Raw genomic sequence first — 18,582 nt, 5'->3', positions numbered from 1 at the left:
TCCAAATCAAGCCTGTAGTAAGACAAAGTCTTATATATATTCCAGTAATACCGGCAACCCTCCTGCCATACCCTACCAGATGAGGATTACATACTTATGCCACCATCCAGTTTGTGAGGCTGATTCAGTCCTGGGAATTGATCATGCCAAGCACTTTACCTGCCATGTTCCTACCCCAATTTGCTTCAATTTCCACCCATCTTGTTCAAGGTCAGAAGTTTGCAAAACTTCTAATCAGTGGAAGAAGCTGCTTGTGGTAGTGCAGATCTGTTAACCCAGCTAAGACAGGAAGTCTGAAATTGGTAGTCCTGGCACCTACCTAGGCAGGACACAAACCCTGCCTGAAAAATACTCATGAAAATGGCTGGAGGTGTGACTGATAGCAAGTGCAAGATTCTGGGTGGAACCCAAACCCTATACTGCCCACCCCATCCCATCCCCCATCATATTATCCCCTGAAAAAGCCCAGACTGCTTCAAACTAATCCAGATTTTTAGCCTGAGTACTAAGGATTACAGGTGTGAGCCACTAGTGCCCAACTATGCTTTTAACTAGTAGGAAGGTTAACAAATGTGAATTGAAGTTTCCCTTAAATTGCCCAATTAGGGGTTGGTGATTTGGTAGTTTCAGTGGAAAAGCACTTGCCTGGTGCAAGGCTCCTAGGTCTTCAGCTCTGGGGGAAACAAAGGCAACTAAATTGCCCAATTAAAGCTGTGGATGAGTACCATCAAAGAGCTCATGCTATCAGTTGTAGGGAGACAGTGGTCTTAGGAAAGAAATACATGTATAAGAGCCAGCTTTGGTGGGCTGGGAATATGGCCTAGTGGCAAGACTGCTTGCCTCGTATACATGAAGCCCTAGGTTCGATTCCCTAGCACCACATATATAGAAAACAGCCAGAAGTGGCGCTATGGCTCAAGTGGCAGAGTGCTAGCCTTGAGCAAAAAAGCCAGGGACAGTGCTCAGGCCCTGAGTCTAAGCTCTCGGACTGGCCAAAAACAAAATAAGTCAGCTTTGGAGAAGTGCTGTGGCGCAAGTGGCAGAGTGCTAGCCTTGAGCACAAACAAGCTCAGGACAGCACAGGCACAGAGTTAAAGCCCCACAACTGAAAAAAAATCAGCTTTGGTAGGTAGAAAGGAAATGTGTGCCAGAGGCTAAAATAACCTATGCTCATCTAGGGGAAGTTGCAAGTGACTTCTGGGTCCCCTACTTTGCTGTTTCCACTAATTTCTACAATTTCTTAATAAGGTCCCCCTCCCCTTTTTTTTGGTCCTGGGGCTTGAACTTGGCCTGGGTACTGTCCCTGAGCTGCTTTTGCTAAAGGCTAGCACTCTGCCATCTGGGCTACTTAGAACTTTTTTTGTTATTGGGGAAGAAGAATCTCACAAATTTTCCTGCCCAGGTTGGCTTTGAACCTCTATCCTCAGATCTCAGCTTCCTGGGAAGCTAGGATTACAGGTGTGAGCCACTGGTATCTGGCTTTCTGTGAGACTTGTCGGAAGTGGTACAGCATAAGCTTTGAGAGAAAAAGCTCAGCACCCAGCATCTGAGTAACGAAAAACTACGATGGCTTCTTTTAGCATAAAATTGGACTGCAATCAGGAGACCAGCTCTACCCAAATCTATACCTGAGTAGTGGAGGGGGGTTAGGCTCCATACAAAAAGTTTTCAAACCTTTTGAAACGCTTTAAAACTTTTATCAAATGTTTTCTGATAAAGAAGCTTCCTATATAGCAAATGAAATCAGGAGCAGTCATATTTACTCTAATGACAAGGACTTAGTCATGAGTGGTTTTCTTTATGACAACACAATAAGGTCTTTGGTAAAAGTCAAAGAATGATGAAAACATTTATTTCTCTCATCCATGTCAAGAAAAAAGACAGATATTAGCCCAAATATAGACCCGTTGACTCAGTCTGTACACAATTTTTTTTTTTTTTTGGCCAGTCCTGGGGCTTGGACTCAGGGCTTGAGCACTGTCCCTGGCTTCTTTTTGCTCAAGGCTAGCACTCTGCCACTTGAGCCACAGCGCCATTTCTGGCCTTTTCTGTTTATGTGGTACTAGGGAATCGAACTCAGGGCTTCATGCATGCTAGGCAAATAAACTTTAAAATGGTGTTTTAGTGCTGGTTTTACCTAAGCTCCATATTGCACAGAGCCAAGAAAGTTCCAGGACTTGAGGAAAAAGAAAAAGGAAAAAAAGACCAAAGACCAAACACTTCTGAGAAAACGCTTGAGCAAATTCTAACAAAACTGCAAAAATGAAAAAAAAAGGAAAAGGCCTGGTGCTGGGTGGTTCATACTTATAATTCTAGCTATTCAGGAGGTGGAGATCTGAGGATCTTGGTTGAAAGTCAGTCAGGGCAGGAAAGTCTGTGAGACTCTTTATCTTCAATTAATCACTAGAAAACTGGAAATGGAACTGTGGCTCAAAGTGGTAGAGTGTTGGCCTTGCGCAAAAAGAGCTCAGAGACAGTGCCTAAGCTGTGAGTGCGAACCTCATGATAGACAAAAAAGAAAAAGACGAAATTTGTTTCTTTTTTTTTTTGTTTTTTTTTTGGCCAGTCCTGGGCTTGGACTCAGGGCCTGACCACTGTCCCTGGCTTCTTTTTGCTCATGGATAGCACTCTGCCACTTGAGCCACAGCGCCACTTCTGGCCGTTTTTTCTGTATATGTGGTGCTGGGGAATTGAACCCAGGGCCTCATGTATACAAGTCAAGCACTCTTGCCACTAGGCCATACCCCCAGCCCCAGGAAATTTGTTTCTTCTTATGCGAAGATTGGTCAGTTCAGAACAGGAGTTCATATCCTTATGAGGAGATGTTCAGCGATTGTTTTATCAGCCAGGTTTTTCTTCAGGGCCCAGCTTCACCAGGGTATGATGGCTTCACATTCCAGATAGGAAAGGAGTTAAAGTTTGAAGCCAGAATGAATGGCTACAATGCCTGAAGTTAGACTTTCATAAGTCACCTTCTGAAATCCTGCATCTTCAATCATCTCCTTGAACTCTTCCTAAACACAAGGAAAGATAGAGTAAGGATTGCTTGGATTTCAGCTTTAGGACCTTTGTTAAAATTCTATAGATGTTGTTTGTTTTGTTTTTGTTTTTGTTGGTCAAGGGGCTTGGACTCTGGGACTGGGCACTGTCCCTGAGCTCATTAGCTCAAGGCCAGTGCTCTACCACTTTGAGCCACAGCACCACTTCCAGTTTTCTGGTGGTAAATTGGTTAATTGGACTCTCATAGATTTTCTTGCCTAGGCTGGCTTTGAACCACCATCCTCAGATCTCTGCCTCGAGTAGCTAGGATTTCAGGCGTGAGCTACCTGTGCCCAGCTATAGATGTTTTTGTACCTGCGATGGGAACTTTCGGATACTTTCCACGAGGTACTGATAAGACTTCCAGTCTCCTGCAATGACCTCTCCCAGGACAGGGATGACTTGGAAACTGTAGAGATCATAAAGCCTACATAAACAAAACAAAAAAGCAAAAGATTAAGATTAGAACGTGTTCTGGGCTCATCTCCTGGCACCGAAAACAAACAAAAGCCCAGGATACTTGATTCTTTTCTCAGTGAAAAAAAAAGTCTTAAGCCAAGGGTCAAAAACTCAGCCTGGTACTGATTACATTTGTAATCGTAGCAACTCAGGAGGCTGAAAACTGAGGATTATGATTCAAAGCCAACCTAGGCAGGAAAGTCCATGAGATTCTTTTTTTTTTTTTTTTGGCCAGTCCTGGGCCTTGGACTCAGGGCCTGAGCACTGTCCCTGGCTTCTTCCCGCTCAAGGCTAGCACTCTGCCACTTGAGCCACAGCGCCGCTTCTGGCCGTTTTCTGTATATGTGGTGCTGGGGAATCGAACCTAGGGCCTCGTGTATCCGAGGCAGGCACTCTTGCCACTAGGCTATATCCCCAGCCCCACCATGAGATTCTTAACAACTCCAATTAACCAGCAGAAAATGAGAAGTGCTCATGCTAGCTATGAGCAAAAAAGATCAGGGACAGTGCCCAGGCCTTGAGTTCAAGGCCCATAGCCAACAAAAGAATAATAATAATAATATTAATAATAATAATAATAGTAAAATACCTTATGAGTCAAATATGGCCTCTAGTTACTAGTTTGAGATGCTTCTAGCCTAACTGCTATCATTCAGACTCACTGACTTGGACATCCTGAGGCAGTGCTGTCCTTCAGAATTTGTGGGACTCTGTGTTTTAAAAGTTAATGCTTGGGGCTGGGAATATGGCCTAGTGGCAAGGGTGCTTGCCTTATATACATGTAGCCCTGGGTTCGATTCCTCAGCACCACATATACAGAAAAGGCCAGAAGTGGAACTGTGGCTCAAGTTGGGAGAGTGCTAGCCTTGAGCAAAAAGAAGCCAGGAGGGCTGGGAATATGGCCTAGTAGCAAGAGTGCTTGCCTCGTATACATGAGGCCCTGGGTTCAATTCCCCAGCACCACATATACAGAAAACGGCCAGAAGTGGCACTGTGGCTCAAGTGGCAGATTGCTAGCCTTGAGCAAAAAAAAAAGAAGCCAGGGACAGTGCTCAGGCCCTAAGTCCAAGCCCCAGGACTGGCCAAAACAAACAAAAAAGAAGCCAGGAACAGTACTCAGGCCTTGAGTTCAAGCCCCAGGACTGGCCAAAAAAAATAAAAAATAAATAAAAGTTCATGCTTGGGGCTGGGAATGCGGCTTAGCGGTACAGTGCTTGCCTAGCATTCATGAAGCCCTGGGTTTGATTCCTCAGTACCTAGTATACAGAAAAAGCTGCAAGTGGCGCAATAGCTCAAGTAGTATAGTGCTAGCCTTAAGCAAAAAGAAGCCAGAGCGGGGGCTGGGAATATGGCCTAGTGGTAAACATGCTCACCTCGTATACATGAAGCCCTGGGTTCGATTCCTCAGCACCACATATATAGAAAAAGCCAGAGGTGGCACTGTGGCTCAAGTGGCAGAGTTCTAGCCTTGAGCAAAAAGAAGGCAGAAACAGTGTTCAAGCCTCAGGACTGGCAAAAAATAAAAAGAAAAGAAAAGAAGCCAGAGACAGTGCTCAGGCCTGAGTTCAAGCCACAGGACTGGCAAAAAAAAAAAAAAAAAAGTTCATGCTTAAGATATAGTTATCTTTTACACATTTTGGGATGAGAAACAGAGGGTTAGAAAATGGAGATAAAGGGACTGGGGATATGGCCTAGTGGCAAAGAGTGCTTGCCTCGTATACATGAAGCCCTGGGTTCAATTCCCCAGCACCACATATACAGAAAAAAATGGCCAGAAGTGGCGCTGTGGCTCAAGTGGCAGAGTGCTAGCCTTGAGCAAAAAAAAGAAGCCAGGGACAGTGCTCAGGCCGTGAGTCCAAGGCCCAGGACTGGCAAAAAAAAAAAAAAAGAAAATGGAGATAAAGATGTGTTATTAGAGCTGGGAATATGACCTAGTGGCAAGAGTGCTTGCCTCCTACACATGAAGCTCTCGGTTCGATTCCCCAGCACCATATATATGGAAAATGGCGAGAAGCGGCGCTGTGGCTCAGTTGGCAGAGTGCTAGCCTTGAGCGGGAAGAAGCCAGGGACGGTGCTCAGGCCCTGAGTCCAAGGCCCAGGACTGGCCAAAAAAAAAAAAAAAAAAAAGATGTGTTATTAGTGCTGACCTGGATACCAGGGGATTGTTCACTTGGCTAAACTCCAGACAGAGAAACCGCCCTCCTGGCTTCAAGACCCGATGGGCTTCCTGGAGTGCCTGCAAGAGACAGGACAACAGGACTTACTCCTCAGTAGACCTTACCCAGTGCCACAAGGCAAGATAGCTTGAATTTCTACATTCTGTTATTTCCCATAACCCTCATGTATTCTCAGTTCAAAAGCTGAAGCAGTAGAAATAACCCTACATATTATATTGTACTCTGTTGTCTATGACTTGATAAGTGGAATGAATACAGAATGGTGAAACTTCATGAGGGGAAAGTTTAGAATTGTGAATTAAAATCACAGCAGAGGCTGGGAAGGTGGCTTAGGGGTAGAGTGCTTGCCGAGCATGCATGAAGCCCTGGGTTCCATTCCTCAGTACCACATACACAGAAAAAGACGGAAGTGGTGCTGTGGCCTAAGTGAGTCTCAGCCCTTGAACTCAGAGCCTGGGCACTGTCCCTGAGTTCTGGGTACTGTCCTGAGTCCAAGCTCCAGGACTGGCAAAAAAAAAAAAAATCACAGTGTAGCCGGACACTAGTGGCTCATGCCTATGAGATCTGAGCATCATAGTTCAAAGCCACGTTGGGCAGAAAGGCTCTTGAGACTCTTATCTCCAATTAACTAACAAAAGAACAGAAAGTGAAGCTGTTGTTGAAGTGATAGAGGGCTAGCCTTGAACAAAAAGCTCAGGACAATGCCAGGGCCCTGAGTTCAAGTCCCAGTATCAGCACACACATTAAAAAAAGAAATCACAGGGGCTGGGGATATGGCCTAGTGGCAAGAGTGCCTGCCTCGGATACACGAGGCCCTAGGTTCGATTCCCCAGCACCACATATACAGAAAACGGCCAGAAGCGGTGCTGTGGCTCAAGTGGCAGAGTGCTAGCCTTGAGTGGGAAGAAGCCAGGGACGGTGCTCAGGCCCTGAGTCCAAGCCCCAGGACTGGCAAAAAAAAAAAAAAAAAAGAAATCACAGCAGACATCCTCTCTATATAATATGCTTTTTTGTGGTATTGAGGTTTGAACTCAGGCTTCATGCTTGGCAGGTAGGCCCTCTACTTCGTGCTTCTATCCCTATGATTTCAATTCGTTCAGCTTCCTGACTAGAAATACAAGCTAAAGGAAAAAGTTCCTAAGCTGGAAACAGTCATTCTACTGAAGTGCTGAACCCAGAATATCACATGAGCTGAACATGCAGTCATTCCTACCCGATCTATGTGTGTGACATTCCGGATCCCAAAGGCAATGGTGTAAATGTCAAATTTGTCATCATCAAAAGGCAGCTCTTCAGCATCTCCTAGGATCCATGCAAGTCCTAGAAAACAAAATGATTTCCAAAATCTGAGAAGCTGTCTCCCTTGCACCCTGTGAGTTATCAAATGCGAAGAATTTGCATTTTGTATTGCACTTAGATGTGTGTTTGTATTGAGTCAGAAGTATGAGCAGCCCAGGCACTCAAGAGAGTGGATAGAGCCTGAGGCATTCTTCTGGGACTGGACCCTCAAACCAGTGGAATATAACGCAAAGTCCTGATTAGTGCCAAGTAAAGTAAATTGTCAGGTTCCCAGCTAGAGTTGAAGAACTGCACACCTGCCTTCTCCAATGGATTCCTGGCCACTTTCCTCCAATATTAAGAACTTAGAAGCTGAGGTCTTTGCTGCCACTGAGCAATACACTAAGCCACATCCTCAAGCAGCACCAGGTTAGGCTGCTTAGGTTTGAATACCACCTTTATCCCCTGTTAGCTGTTTATCGTGTGGGGGGGGGGGAGGGGTTGAGCAAGGAATGGAACCCCAAATCTCTCCCTAGCATATGACATAATCACTCTGCCATTTGAGTCATGCCACCCAGCCAAATCAATCTTTCACTCTCTTGTTCTGTCTCTCTCAGGCCGGTATAAAGAGTATACAGGGCATGGCTCAAGTGGTAGAGTACCTGTCTAGCAAGTAAGTTTCTGAGTTCAAACTCCAGTACTGGGGAAAAAGAAAAGCTGAGTATCAGTGGCTCACAGGTGTAATTAGTTAATTAATTAATTAAAATTTTTCTTTTGCCAGTCCTGGGGCTTGGACTCAGGGCCTGAGCACTGTCCCTGGCTTCTTTTTGCTCAAGGCTAGCACTCTGCCACTTGAGCCACAGCACCACTCCTGGCTGTTTTTTGTATATGTGGTGCTGGGGAATTGAACCCAGGGCTTCATGTATACAATGCAAGCACTCTTTGCCACTAGGCCATATCCCCAGCCCCCCTGGCTTCTTTTTGCTCAGGGCTAGCACTCTACCACTTGAGCCACAGCACCACTTCTGGCTTTTTTCTATATACGTGGTGCTGAGGAATCGAACCCAGGGCTTCATGTATACAAGGCAAGCACTTTACCACTAGGCCATATCCCAGCCCCTAATTAATTTTTATGGCAGTGTACCTGAGCTTTCTTGGTCAAGGCTAGTGTTCTACTGAAAGAGGAGCTACAGCTCCACTTTCAGCTTTTTATGGTGCTTAGAGGCAGAGTCTAATGAACTTTAAGTATCTAGAATTATAGGCATGAGCCACCATCACTCAAGCATCTACAATGTTTTGCTGGTTAAATTGGAGCTAAGTATCTCATGGATTGTTCTGCTTGGACTAGCTCAGAAACATGATCCTCAGATCTCAGTCTCCTGAATAGCTAAGATTACAGTCACAGGCCACAGGGACATAGCCATTACTGGAGACTTATAGAGCAAACAGGAAAGAAAAGCATGCTATGCAACATAATAATTCCTCCACAGATACTTTTGTCTTGCAGTCTTGAGAGCAAGAATGGAAGAGACAATTCTAGAAATGGAATGCTACCGATCATCTTGGTATCTTTGTGCTTCATTCTTTATGGCAGAACATGTTGGTCAGTAGGAGTGAGAAAGCATAGTGCCTTTGTCTAAAAATGCTAGTGACTGTCTGGCTCCTGCTTAGTGTTGATGGTTAACAAAAAGGTCCTTCATCTTGGGGCTAAGTGGGCTGCAAATGTCTAGGCAGCTGTTCCTGGGGGCAGGAGGAGGAGGAGGAAGGATTGGACTAAAACAACCACAGCCACTGTAGTAATGGTCGGGGGGGAGGGAAGGTTGATGTGGACCCTGGGGACTTTCTTTGTGGTAATCTTCTGCTCTCAGGATAGCTTCCTGCAGTACCTGGCTAGCTGGGAAGAGGGCAGAACCGCAAGCCTGAAAAGATGTGTCAATAGGGCACAGCTCCCAGGATCATAAATGAACATGAAAAGATAGGGAGCAGGGCTGGGAATATGGCCTAGTGGCAAGAGTGCTTGCCTCCTACACATGAAGCTCTCGGTTCAATTCCCCAGCACCACATATATGGAAAATGGCCAGAAGGGGCGCTGTGGCTCAGGTGGCAGAGTGCTGGCCTTGAGCGGGAAGAAGCCAGGGACAGTGCTCAGGCCCTGAGTCCAAGGCCCAAAAAAACAAAACAAAAAAAAAAAAAAAACAAAAAAAAGATAGGGAGCAACCAAAGGTAATATTTACATTTGCATGCTAGAGCAGAAACCATCCATTTTGAGTGTACAGTGGGCTCCTACAGGTAGGCGTTAAGTTCCTTACTTAGCTCATGCCTGTATCCAACAGAGCAGAGAAGTTTGAAAACAGGTAATGTAGCCAAGTGCTGGTGGCTCACACCTATAATCCTAGCTAGTCAGAAGGCTGAGGTGTGACGATTATGGTTAAAGCCAGCCCAGGCAGGAAAATCCAGGAGACCCTTATTACCAATTAACCTCTAGAAAACTGGAGGTGGCTCAAAGTAGGAGAGCACTAGCCTTGAGTGAAAGAGCTCAGGTATAGCACACAGGCCCTGAGTTCAAAACCCACACTGACAAACAAAAACAGATAATGTGGGCTGGGAATATGGCCTAGTAGCAAGAGTGCTCGCCTCGTATATATGAAGCCCTGGGCTCAATTCCCCAGCACCACATATACAGAAAATGGCCAGAAGTGGCGCTGTGGCTCAAGTGGCAGAGTGCTAGCCTTGAGCAAAAAGAAGCCAGGGACAGTGGTCAGGCCATGAGTCCAAGCCCCAGGACTGGCAAAAAACCCCAACAACAACAAAAAAAACCAGATGTGTTATCTGGGTTCTCTGACAAACATACTGATGTGGAGAAAACGATGCAAAAGTTTTGTTGTAATTTTTGCTTTGTTTAATAATGAGGGAAATAGTTGATAAAAGGAAGGAGAAAGACTGGCTGTTAGGAATCCAGCTTTGTTTGGGTGTGATGGCTCATGCTTGTAATCCCAGCATTTCAGAAGTTAAGGGAGGGGGCTGGCAGGCTCAAGGCCAGCCTGGACTACATAGTCACACAAGGCTGTTGACCAAAACAAAACAAGACAAAACAAAAAACAAAACTGGTGCTCAGTGCTGTATGTATCTGGGAGCTTCTAAGAATGAGTTTGGCTTTGCAAGAAAGGTGGAGCAGAGGCTGAAGTGCTAACAGGGCTGTTAGTTAAGGCAAGCTCTCTTGCCACTAGGCCATATTCCCAGCCCGGGGGCTGTTAGTTAAGTACACTCCTATGGCTTAAGTTCTGTTCTCACAGGATATATACACAGCATGCTTGTGTTCTAAATAAATTAAACCTGCCTAGTACTGGTAGGGGAATAGGTCATCCTAGAGCTGCTGGAAACTAAACCCATTTTTTCTTTCTGACACAGTCTCAGCTGGACTTGAACTCAAAATCTTCCTACCTCAGCTTCCCAAGTGCTGGGACTATATCCAGCAAACTTTGATTTCAAGGTACAAGATCTGAGATCCAAACACTGAGCTCTAGTTAGGATCTGCTACTGAACAGTGGTGTGACTTGGGCTGGGAATATGGCCTAGTGGTAAAAGTGCTCGCCTCATATACATGAAGCCCTGGGTTTGATTCCTCAGCACCACATATGTAGAAAAAGCTGGAAATAGCGCTGTGCTCAAGTGGTACAGTGCTAGCCTTGAGCAAAAAGAAGCCAGGGACAGTGCTCAGGCCCTGAGTTCAAGCCCCAGGACTGGCAAAAAAACAAAAACAAAAACAACCAAAAAATAATAGTGGTGTGACTTAAGTAAGATCCTGTTTGGGCTTTGGCTATCTCCCCTGTCACATGGGGCTGTTCATCCAGCACAACAAACAGGTTGCTAAACCCTAAAGGACACAATACCAGTATCATCTGTGTTTGGTCACACAAATGATCTTTAACTTTACCTTAACTGTAAGTTTCTGAAATCTGGAGCTTAAGGATTTCAATATTTGATGTGGACACCCCTCCCCTTATTTTATTAATATACAAGTATTCTTGCAAAACTATTCAGTATAAACCAACTGAACAATTAGTGGGGGGAGAGGGAAAGGGGAAGGGGGAGGGGGGAATGAGGGAGGAGGTAACAAACAGTACAAGAAATGTACCCAAGGCCTAACATATGAAACTGTAACCTCTCTGTACATCATTTTGACAATAAACAGAATTAAAAAATATATATATATATACAAGTATTCCCCTCTTCTTTTATAAACATACAAGTATTTCCCTGGTGTCTACTTTCATAGGACTCACCAGTTTTGTAGCCCTGGTCTAAGGCTTTCCTCTTTCCAACCTTCAGCATCTCCCTGTTGATGTCACAAATCATGACGTGGGCACCACCCAAAGAATCTTCTTCATTTTGGTACTTTTTGGCAATTTCTTCCCAGGATAAATTTTGCTGGGCCCTTAACTGTCTCTTCTGCTTTTTCTGATGTTGTGCCTGAATATAATTAAGGAACCGGAATGCAATGTCACCTGTGGGGAGCCAAACAAGAAGAAAGATACAAACCAACCAAAAATCTAGGCTGGGAATGTGGCTTAGTGGCAGAGTGCTTGCTTAGAATGCATGAGGCCCTGGGTTCAATTCCTCAGTACCCCACAAACAAAAAACAACATTAAAAGTATATTTTTAAAAGTAATAAACAAATAAACAAAAATACAGTGTTTCCTAAACCCCAAAGCATTACCAAAATATAGGAGTTTAGTGGATGAATGCATGAACGTACTAATAGTATATCTACTATGGTATATATTTAGAGATTCTGTATTACTTTCATCATCTTTTTTTTTTTTCTTTTGCCAGTCCTGGGCCTTGGACTCAGGGCCTGAGCACTAGTGATCCCTGGCTTCTTTTTGCTCGAGGTTAGCACTCTGCCACTTGAACCACAGTGCCACCCCTGGCCACTTTCTGTGTATGTGGTGCTGGGGAATTGAGCCCAAGGCTTCAAGTATACGAGGTAAGCACTCTTGCCACTGGGCCATATCCCCAGCCCCTCTGTGTTGCTTTCAAAAGTAAGCTTTTCTTCTCTCTGTCTCTCTCTGAGATAGCATCTCACTATGTGGCTCAAGCTAGCCTTAAACTCATGATCTTCTTGCTTCAGCCTTCCGTCTGCTGAGATTATAGGTATAACCATCACACCTGGCTTAATTAAAACAGGTTTGGGTTTTTTCTTGGCTGGTCCTGGGGCTTGAGCTCTGGGCTAGATGCTGTCACTGAGGTCTTCAGCAAGGCTAGTGCTCTACCACTTAAGCTACAGTGCCAATTCAGTTTCTCTTGATTAATTGAAGATAACAGTCTCATGGACTTTCCTGCCTGGGCTGGCTTTGGCTATGATCCTCAGATCTCAGCATGCTGAGTAGCTAGGATTACAGGCATGAGCCACTGATGCCTGGCTAAAACAGGTTTTTGTTGTTGTTGTTTGTTTTGATTTTAAGTAATGTAAGTGCTAAGTGCCAGTGACTGTTACTTGTAATCTTGGCTACTCAGCTACTGAGATCCACAGGATTATAGTTTGCAAGGACACAAAAATCCTTAAGAATTCATCTTGAAAATAAGCAACAAAAACATGGCTGGAGGGTGCAAGTCAACTAATGAGAGTGTGAGGCTTTGAGTTCAAACTTCAGTACCACAAAAATGTTATCTGATTTTATTTGTTTTCCCCAGTCTGAGTCTTTGAACGCTGGGTGTCAGCACTGTCCCTGAGCTCTTCAGATCAAGGCTAGCGCTCTACCACTTGAGCCACAGCACCACTTCCACCACAAAAATGTTATATAACATGTATTTTATAGTCCTAAGATACCATTTCTAACCTGTGGATCACCCCAGCAACAACAAAAAAGGGCATAGAGGATGAAGCTCCAGTAGGAGAGTGCTTGCCTAGCAAAAGTGACAAAGAGGTCATTTAAATGATGAAAGAGCCAGGCACTGGTGGCTACTCAGGAGGCTGAGTTCTGAGGATTGCGGTTCAAAGCCTGGCCTAGCAGGAATGTCCTGAGACTCTTATCTCCAATTAACCACCAGAAAACCAGAAGTGGCACTGTGGCTCAAGTGGTAGAGCCCTAGCTTTGAGCTGAAGAGCTCAGGGACAGCGCCTAGGCCCAGAGTTCAAGCCCCATGACCGACCAAAAAAAGACAAAAGATCACTGGAGTAAAAAGTTGGTCTTTTGGGTTTTTTGTTTGTTGTTGCTGATTTTTTTTGGTAGTATTGGGCTTTGAACTCAAGGTCTATGCTTCCTACACAAGCACTCTATCCACTCTATTATTGAGCTCTAGCCCCTTAGAAAAGTGAAAAACACAAAACTGGTTTGTTGTAGTTATTGTTTTTATTTTTGTGTCCCAGGGCTCTTGGAATACTAGGCTCTGCCTCTTGAGCCATAGACCCAGTCCAAAAAGTTACTTTTTGTGTCAGAGCTGGAAATTGAATTCAAGGCCTTGGCTTTTTCCAGTTGAGGCTGTCCCTCTACCTTAAGTCACACTTCCACTTCTCGCTGTTTTGTAGTGGATTGGAGTTAAGAATCTCATGGACCTTTCGGCCCAATCTGGCATCAAAGGTCTCAGACTCCTGAGTAGTCAGGAATACAGGCATCATCAAAGCTGCGGGGTTTTTTTGTTTGTTTTGTTTTTTTGGTGTGAGTCCTGGGGCTTGAACTTAGGACCTGTGTGCTGACTCTGAGCTTTTTTGCTCAAGGCTAATGCTCTACTAACTTGAGCTACAGCTCCAGTTCCAGCATTTTTTTTTTTTTTTTTTTTTGGAGGCTGGGAGGACAAGGAGGCTGTTTATTGGAGATAAGTCTCCTGGACTTTCCTGCTTGGGCTGCCTTCTAACCATGATCCTTATATGTGAGGCACTGGTGCCCAGTACCAATCTGCTTTTGATTGTTATTTTCTACACCTTTCTCTGAAGTATACTGATTTTCCCAATAAGAGACAGTAATTTCTGTAGAAGATGCTCAATGGTACCCAAGGACCCAAAACTTGACATTACCTGTGCCTCCAGCAACATCAAGCAGTTGGGTCCCAGGGAGTGGGTGCATCCTCCAGAGCAGCAAATCCTTCCAAATGCGATGGATACCAATGCTCATCATATCATTCATCACATCATACTTCTTGGCTACACTTTCGAATACCTGATAGACTGACAGAGGAGAAATACAGAATTGTTACTGGTAGAATTTACATGGAAAAATTCTAAAGAGAAAAAAGAAAGCCTTTCTCATCAGAAAACTGCCTGTCTTTGGAAGGTAAAGATGAAACTATGCCATAAGGCCTCATATCTAAATCTACACATTGGGGGCAGGGAATATGGCCTAGGGGCAAGAGTGCTTGCATCCTATACATGAAGTCCTGAGTTCTATTCCTCAGCACCACATATACAGAAAATGGCCAGAAGTGGCGCTGTGGCTCAAGTGGCAGAGTGCTAGCCTTGAGCAAAAAGAAGCCAGGGACAGTGCTCAGGCCCCAAGTCCAAGGCCCAGGACTGCCAAAACAAAAACAACAAAAACTAAACTAAACTAAATCTACACGTTATAATTGTTTTTTGTTGTAGACCAGACTGAAACTCTTGACGCTTTACCATCTAGGCCAGGCCTCCAGTCCCTCATTATCTTTTAATAGTCTTAAAAGTACTTCATAGGGCTGGGGATATGGCCTAGTGCCAAGAGAGCTTGCCTCGTATACACGAGGCCCTGGGTTCGATTCCCCAGCACCACATATACAGAAAACGGCCAGAAGTGGCGCTGTGGCTCAAGTGGCAGAGTACTAGCCCTGAGCAAAAGGAAGCCAGGGACAGTACTCAGGCCCTGAGTCCAAGCCCCAGGACTGGCCAAAAAAAAGTACATCATATATAATATTTGTTTGTTTTTCAGTACTGGGGCTTGAACTGAGGGCCTGGGCTCTAGTTCTACAGTGTGATTTTTAGATCTTAACCTCCTGAATAGCTAGGATTACAGGTGTAAACCACTAACATATAGCTTTTTTACATGTTTCAAAACAGGGTTTTACTATGTGATCCAGGCTGGCCTTGATTTCATGATCCTCTTGGCTCAGCCTCCTAAGTGCTGGGATTATAGGGCATTGTGATCATACCTGGCTAAAAGTGCTTTTTTTGGTTTTAGCTTTTGATCATTCTCACCCTAGAGATGACCTGCTTAAAGTCAACTGAAAGTGTATTCTTTTCCTAATAAACTTGCCTATTGTTTTCACCACATTTCTCATCTTGCCTGAAATCTCTCACTAAATGTCAGGGTCCAAAGTGGATAGCTGTGCTGACTCCATGGTAACATTTTTGGTACCATGACTCAGAGATTCAGATCCTTTCTTATGTGCAAATTGGATCTAATCCAGGTGTTTCTGTAGGAGGTAAGATCTGTTCTTCCTGCTCTGTCAGAAAGCTCTATTCTGTAAGCACTTTTCTACTAGTTGGACTCTCGTTGCTTTTTCTTTTTCTCTGTTGGTCGTGGGGTTTAACTCAGGCCTGGGTGCTGTCTCTGAGCTCTTTTACTCAAGGCTAGCTCTCTACCACTCTGAGCCACAGCGCCATTTCTATTTGGCTGCTTTCTTTACTTTCATGACCTTCATCCATCCAAACAATTTTTTTTGGGGGGGTGGCAGTCATGGGGCTTGAACTCAGGGCATGGGTGTGTTTCTGAGATTCTTTTTCTCTACCACTTGTGCCACAACACCACCTCTGGCTTATTCTGAGTGGTTTATTGGAGATAACAGTCTTGTGGACTTTCCTGCCCAGGCTGGCTTTGAATCATGATCCTCAGATCTCAGCCTCCTGAGTAGCTAGGATTACAGGAATGAGCCACCAGTGCCTGACCTCCAAAATAATTTTTTTTGGGGGGGGGGCAGTCCTGGGCTTGAACTCAGGGCCTGAGCACTGTCCCTGGCTTCTTTTTGCTCAAGGATAGCACCTGGCCACTTGAGCCACAGCGCTACTTCTGGCCATTTTCTATATATGTGGTGCTGGGGAATTGAACCTAGGGCTTCATGTATACGAGGCAAGCACTCTTTTTTTTTTTTTTTTGCCAGTCCTGGGGCTTGGACTCAGGGCCTGAGCACTGCCCCTGGCTTCTTTTTGCTCAAGGCTAGCACTCTGCCACTTGAGCCACAGCGCTACTTCTGGCCATTTTCTCTATATGTGGTGCTGGGGAATCGAACCCAGGGCTTCATGTATATGAGGCAAGCACTCTTGTCACTAGGCCATATCCCCAGCCCTGAGGCAAGCACTCTTGCCACTAGGCTATATTCCCAGCCCCAAAACAAAATTTTGTCATTGTTTGCTATGAATACATTTAGAGCCTTGAGCATGCTAATTCCATGTTCTACTGAGGCTCAGTAAGTTGTTTGTTTTGTTATTTTGGCCAGTCTTGGGGCTTGGACTCAGGTCCTGACCACTGTCCCTGGCTTCTTTTTGCTCAAGGCTAACACTCTACCATTTGAGCCACAGCACCACTTCTGGCCTTTTCTATATATGTGGTGCTGAGGAATAGAACCCAGGGCTTCATGTATATGAGGCAAGCACTCTTGCACTAGGCCATATCAGTAAGTTTTAAAGGTCATGGGGATAAAAATGAGGGAGGAGTAACAAATTTGACAAGAAATGTACCACTACCTTATGTAAAATTTAATAAAAAAAAAATGTTGGGTTGGGAATATGGCTTAGTGGTAGAGTGCTTGCCTTGCATGCATGAAGCCCTGGGTTCGATTCAGCACCATATAAAAACAAACAAAAAGCCAAAGTGGTGCTGTGGCTCAAGTGGTAGAGTGTTAGCCTTGAGCAAAAAGAAGCCAGGGACAGTGCTCAAGCCCCAGGACTGGCAAAATAAAATAAAGGTCATGGAACAATGGCGATTTTCCCAGTGATTAAGATCATTTTGCATGACTTCAGCTTGTGTGGTTCTGCTCTACTGTGTAAATCCAAGTCTTGCCTGTACTTCTATCTTGTTCCCAAGTTAGAGTACATATTTAACTCAATACTAAGTCTCCTCTCCTTGCCACTGTGTAGAATGTTGAGTATTCATTGTAAAGAACAACAGTTATCATTCCTATTACCATGATTGGCAGTATGTATTGGAGTTTGAACTCCAGTTCTTCCACTTGCTAGGCAGGAACTAGCACTTGAGCCCTGCCCCAGTGCTTTTATCACAGTTACAGAATGCTGGATAAAAGCATATGCTTTGGGAACAACTCAAATGGATTCAAATCCCACTTCTGACTTGTTAGCAGAATCTTGGGTAAGTGACTCATATCATTGTTTCACGGCTACTTCATCCATAAAAATCAGGCTAATCATTTCTACCTTCACAGAACTCAAGTGTTTTATATTTTTTAAAAAATTAAGCCGGACGTCAGTGACTCCTGCCTGTAATCCTAGTTACTCAGGAGGCTGAGGATGCAATTGGAAGCCAGTCTGGATGGGAAAGTCCATGAGAGACTCTAATCTCCAATTAATCACCAAAAGGCTGGAAGTGGTGGCGCTGTGGCTCAAGTGATAGGGCAAGAGTTCAGGGGCAGCGCCCAGATCCTGAGTTCAAGCCCCGGGACTGGCATTAAAAAATAAATAAAAATAAAAAAGAGGGGATGTTTAAATTTGGAAGACCTTGGAAGTCAGGACGGCCCAGACAACCAGCCCTGGAGCTCACAGGTCTTCATAGCGATCCGTGGTGGGACTGACAGGTTCCTCCGCCCGCCCTCTCACCCCTATCACCTTTGCCCCCCTTCTCCTCCTCCGACACCGTCTCAAACCCGAAGTGCGTTTCCGTTGCTGGCTTTTCTTGGGACAAGAGCCGCGCACCCAGCAGGCCCCGGGGCCAAGTGCTCGGAAACCCAGGGAGGCGGCAGGCCCGCGCAGCTTTCGACCACCCACAGCCGCCGGAAGGCCGCAGAACACAGCGCACGGGCGCAGCCATCTTGGCAGTCCCGCGGCCCGACGGGAGATGACGTCAGGCAACGTCACCAGGCAGACGCCGCCTGCTGATTGGAGTCACGGTTAGTCCCGCCTCCTGATAGTAAGAAGGCGTGTGGGCCTGGCGGGTGGCTATCGCCTGTAATCCCAGCTACTCTGGAGGCTGAGATTGAGTATTAGAGTTCCTACCAGCCCGGGTAGGAAAGTCCAGGAGACTCTTATTTCCAACTAACCATCAGAAAGCGCTGTGGCTCTAAGTGGTAGGGTGAAAGAGCGTGAGTGAAAGAGCTCAGGGACCAGAGCCCATGTCCTGAGATCAAGCCCCATGACCGACCAAAAAAAAGGAAAGGACTGGAGCTGTGGGTCAAATGGTAGGACACTGAGCGAAAAATCCCAGAGACAGTGGCTAGGCTCTGAGCTCAAGCCCCAGTGTACCCCCTCCTCCCCCCACAGCTGCTGTTAAAAAATGAATTTAGAATTTCTCAAGAATAAGAACACCTGGTGGCTGGGGATATGGCCTAGTGGCAAGAGAGCTTGCCTCATATACATGAGGCCCTGGGTTCGATTCCCCAGCACCACATATACAGAAAACGGCCAGAAGAGGCACTGTGGCTCAAGTGGCAGAGTGCTAGCCTTGAGCAAAAGGAAGCCAGGGACAGTGCTCAGGCCCTGAGTCCAAGTCCCACTGCC

General features: G+C 45.3%; 1 protein-coding gene across 1 annotated transcript; it reads right to left on the bottom strand.

Annotated features, from left to right (window-relative positions):
* Window positions 1-2,786: 2,786 nt before the first annotated feature.
* Window positions 2,787-17,917, bottom strand: Coq5 (coenzyme Q5, methyltransferase). The gene is made up of 7 exons (XM_048342834.1): window positions 17,695-17,917; window positions 13,969-14,118; window positions 11,237-11,458; window positions 6,889-6,995; window positions 5,646-5,734; window positions 3,355-3,466; window positions 2,787-3,014 (listed from the first exon to the last, which is right to left on the bottom strand). The coding sequence occupies exons 1-7, from the start codon at window positions 17,894-17,896 to the stop codon at window positions 2,913-2,915; spliced, it is 984 nt and encodes a 327-aa protein (XP_048198791.1). The 5' UTR covers window positions 17,897-17,917; the 3' UTR covers window positions 2,787-2,912.
* Window positions 17,918-18,582: the final 665 nt, after the last annotated feature.

This window comes from Perognathus longimembris, chromosome 3, assembly GCF_023159225.1.
Source record: "Perognathus longimembris pacificus isolate PPM17 chromosome 3, ASM2315922v1, whole genome shotgun sequence".
Taxonomy (NCBI): domain Eukaryota; kingdom Metazoa; phylum Chordata; class Mammalia; order Rodentia; family Heteromyidae; genus Perognathus; species Perognathus longimembris.
Note: the sequence above shows the minus strand (reverse complement) of the source record. Positions and strands in the feature narration are given on the sequence as shown.

Coding starts and splice junctions, on each gene's coding strand:
- Coq5 (XM_048342834.1), bottom strand. CDS start 17,896: ATGGCTGCGCCCGTGCGCTGTGTTCTGCGGCCTTCCGGCGGCTGTGGG. Junction 6,996..11,236: donor AGACCAGGGCTACAAAACTG/GTGAGTCCTATG, acceptor TTTGTTTTCTAG/GACTTGCATGGATCCTAGGA. Junction 3,467..5,645: donor AACAATCCCCTGGTATCCAG/GTCAGCACTAAT, acceptor TTGTTTATGTAG/GCTTTATGATCTCTACAGTT.